The 2,857-nt window shown below is 49.5% G+C and overlaps 1 protein-coding gene across 1 annotated transcript; it reads left to right on the forward strand.

The window, feature by feature from the left end:
- Nucleotides 1–362: 362 nt before the first annotated feature.
- On the forward strand, nt 363–2,651 carry FPSE_01497 (uncharacterized protein; the record flags this gene model as incomplete). Its single annotated transcript, XM_009254617.1, has 1 exon — nt 363–2,651. One exon carries the CDS (start codon nt 363–365, stop codon nt 2,649–2,651), a length of 2,289 nt encoding a protein of 762 aa, XP_009252892.1.
- Between the last annotated feature and the right edge of the window lie 206 nt (nt 2,652–2,857).

Consider the following 2,857-nt stretch of genomic DNA (forward strand, 5'->3'; position numbering starts at 1 on the left):
CCCCCCCCCTCTAACTCTCTTACGACTGACTACATCATCATCGTACTCAACTTTCTTTTGTTCTGCATTACTTCACCTTTGGCAAGACGCAACGCAAAATAGACAAACGAATCCATCCCGCCACTTGGTTTTTTGTATTGTCTGACCAAGTCCGAACATCAGCATTGGCGTGACGATTGCCAATCAAGTACCAAGGGAACAAACGAAACAGCTGGACCAAGCCTTTCAAGGTACAACCAACACCCGTTATGCGTCGGTCTGCAGAATGCCACACACAGCTCTTCTCCCCCTTTCCGTTCATAAACTAAATCCTGTGCTGTCTTAGAATATAGTATATAATTCTTTTAAACGGGCGCCCCGAAATGGCCCGCACCCGAGCCGCCGGTCGCCAGAGTATGCCCGATGCTTCCGCCGGTCGCGATCCTCCTCGATCCTCCCACGCGAATGCTACACCATCCTCTACACGTCCAAGGCGGTCGCAAAATACTACACCTCACTACAATGAATCCTCTGAACAAGAGGATTCCGACTCTTCATTGAGCAGCCCACACTCGTCCGACGAGGTAGAGGTCGAAAGCGAGATCGAACAAGACGAGGAGACACGGTCCGAATCACGATCACATCGCATTCGGAATACGAGGTCAACAGAAAATTTACCAAGCCGTACTCGTAGTCGCCGTAGCGCACAAAACACTGCTCCCTCCCGGGCGCCCCCGACCTTGCTTGGTTCAACAAGGAACGAGCTAAGCCCGAGGAATCGACAAACAAAGAAACGGCCACAACCATCAAAACACAAAAGGCGGTCTCTTAAAAAGCGCCGGGTCTCTTCAGAAGCCGAGCTAATACCACAGGGCGTCATTCCGCCTTGGACTGACCCCCAGATACCATACAGCGCCTGGATCGATATCTTCTATTACGCAGCCATCGCAGGCCATGATAGCCTTGATGTCAACTGGTTGATAACTACTGCCACAGTTTGCAAGGCTTTCTCAGAAGCGGCTTTAACGGCCATATATCGTTCCCCACCTCTGACAACGACAGGGAAGGTCAAACGATTTGCAGCCCTGCTAGAACGCCCTCCATCTGAAACCATGTTCAACTATCGCGCCAAGACTGAGACTCTTTATGTAGATGTCCATGTTGTGCCTCAGCTCCTGTTGCCCAAGCTACTCTGTGTGCTTCCACGTTTAAAGGAAGTCATCCTCTTCACACCGTCCGATCAGCCGCCATACAGGCAGTTGGACCGCACAGTGAGATGGCAATACACGGACGAAATATTCCACGCCTTTAAACCAAGCTCCGAGCAACCCGATGGCATCAGTTCTGAGGTCAAGGAGTTCCACACCATCCTAAAAAGCTGGGAGTGGAGTGGAAGCCTGCTGGGAGGACCAGTAGCCACTATGAATGATGTTATACGCATTCATCAAGAACCTTCATTCGCTAATCTCACCAAACTTAGCTTTACAAACCTCCAAGTCCCATCCCTCTATAAGCTAGGGGTGAAGGGCGTCACTGAGGAGCGAGAGCTAGAACTTTACGCCGAGGATGAAGCTGTCATCAAGTCCATCGCGGAGGCGGTTTCTCAGTTGAAATCGCTTCAGCACCTGGTATTTGAGTCGTCTACTATCATGAATGATCGGTTGCTTCCCCTCTTACCAAAGGGCCTTACGCATTTCTCTTTGATCAACTGTTGGGAGATCAAGTCTGATGAGTTCACGCCGTTCCTACACACCCATGGCAGACACCTCCGCAGCCTGAATCTACTGCACAACCAGTCATTAGACTTGGTCTTCTTGACCAGTTTGGCTGATGCCTGCCCTAAACTGGAAGAGCTGTACATGAACCTTTCTTATTTCCACCATCATGATTCCGTTTCTGTGACTAATAATGATGCCGACCCTCTGTACGACCAAGTTCTACTGTCACATCAGAAACCGGAGTGGCCGTCAAGTCTTCGAGTTATCGATTTTGAACACATTCGACATTGGACCGTCGAAACAGCAGAAATGTTCCTCGGGTCATTTGTAGATAGCGCCGGCTCTCTCCCCAATCTGCGCCATCTTGCAGTAAAAACAATGATCAACATACCCTGGAAGGCCCGTGCTAATATGCGCCACGAATGGATACGGAAACTGGATAGAGTCTTCCTTCGCCCTTTTGTACCGCCGCAAAAGAATTACTCTCTCCATCCGACAAAAGACGATGAGGTGCCTCAAGTGTCGGAAAACAAAAAGAAGTCTAAACGTCTATCTGATGGCCCATCTCGACGAAGCAATCGTCTAGCAGCACATGTATCTGATTCTGATTCGAGGTACAGCACTAATTCGAAGGGTCTTCGCAGCTCTCATGGCCGCCCAACATATGCAGAGCCAGAAACTGACGATGATGAGTTCAATACCGAATTGGAGGAAGAGGATGGGAGCGTGCGCAGCCCTACATCGAGTCGTTCTGAGGAAGAGGCCGAAGGCTTAGACGCAAAGAAACCTGTAATCCAAGGACGCTGCAATATTGTCTCCATTGTCTTTGATAACCAAAAGCCCACCGAACTGCAATACGGCATGGAAGACTTCATGGATGATGACCATGCTGAATCGGATGAAGAGTGGGACGGCGATCATGAAGAAGAAGATGCAGTCTTTGTCTGGCGTTAGATTAGCTGCCAGCACCAATATTAACAAGAGTGACTCCCTTGTCACTCGACTGTGCCTATGAGAATGTTACCTTCTAAAATGCCACTACCGTATCTGATACCCTTCACGTGCTTGTGTGTAGTATAACGCACGGCTCAAATCACTTTGGCTGCTGGAAATAGAGGGGGAACTTAGAAGCCTATTACCCACCTTACTCACCCTTTCTC

This window comes from Fusarium pseudograminearum, chromosome 2 (genome assembly GCF_000303195.2).
Source record: "Fusarium pseudograminearum CS3096 chromosome 2, whole genome shotgun sequence".
NCBI classification, from domain to species: Eukaryota; Fungi; Ascomycota; class Sordariomycetes; order Hypocreales; family Nectriaceae; genus Fusarium; species Fusarium pseudograminearum.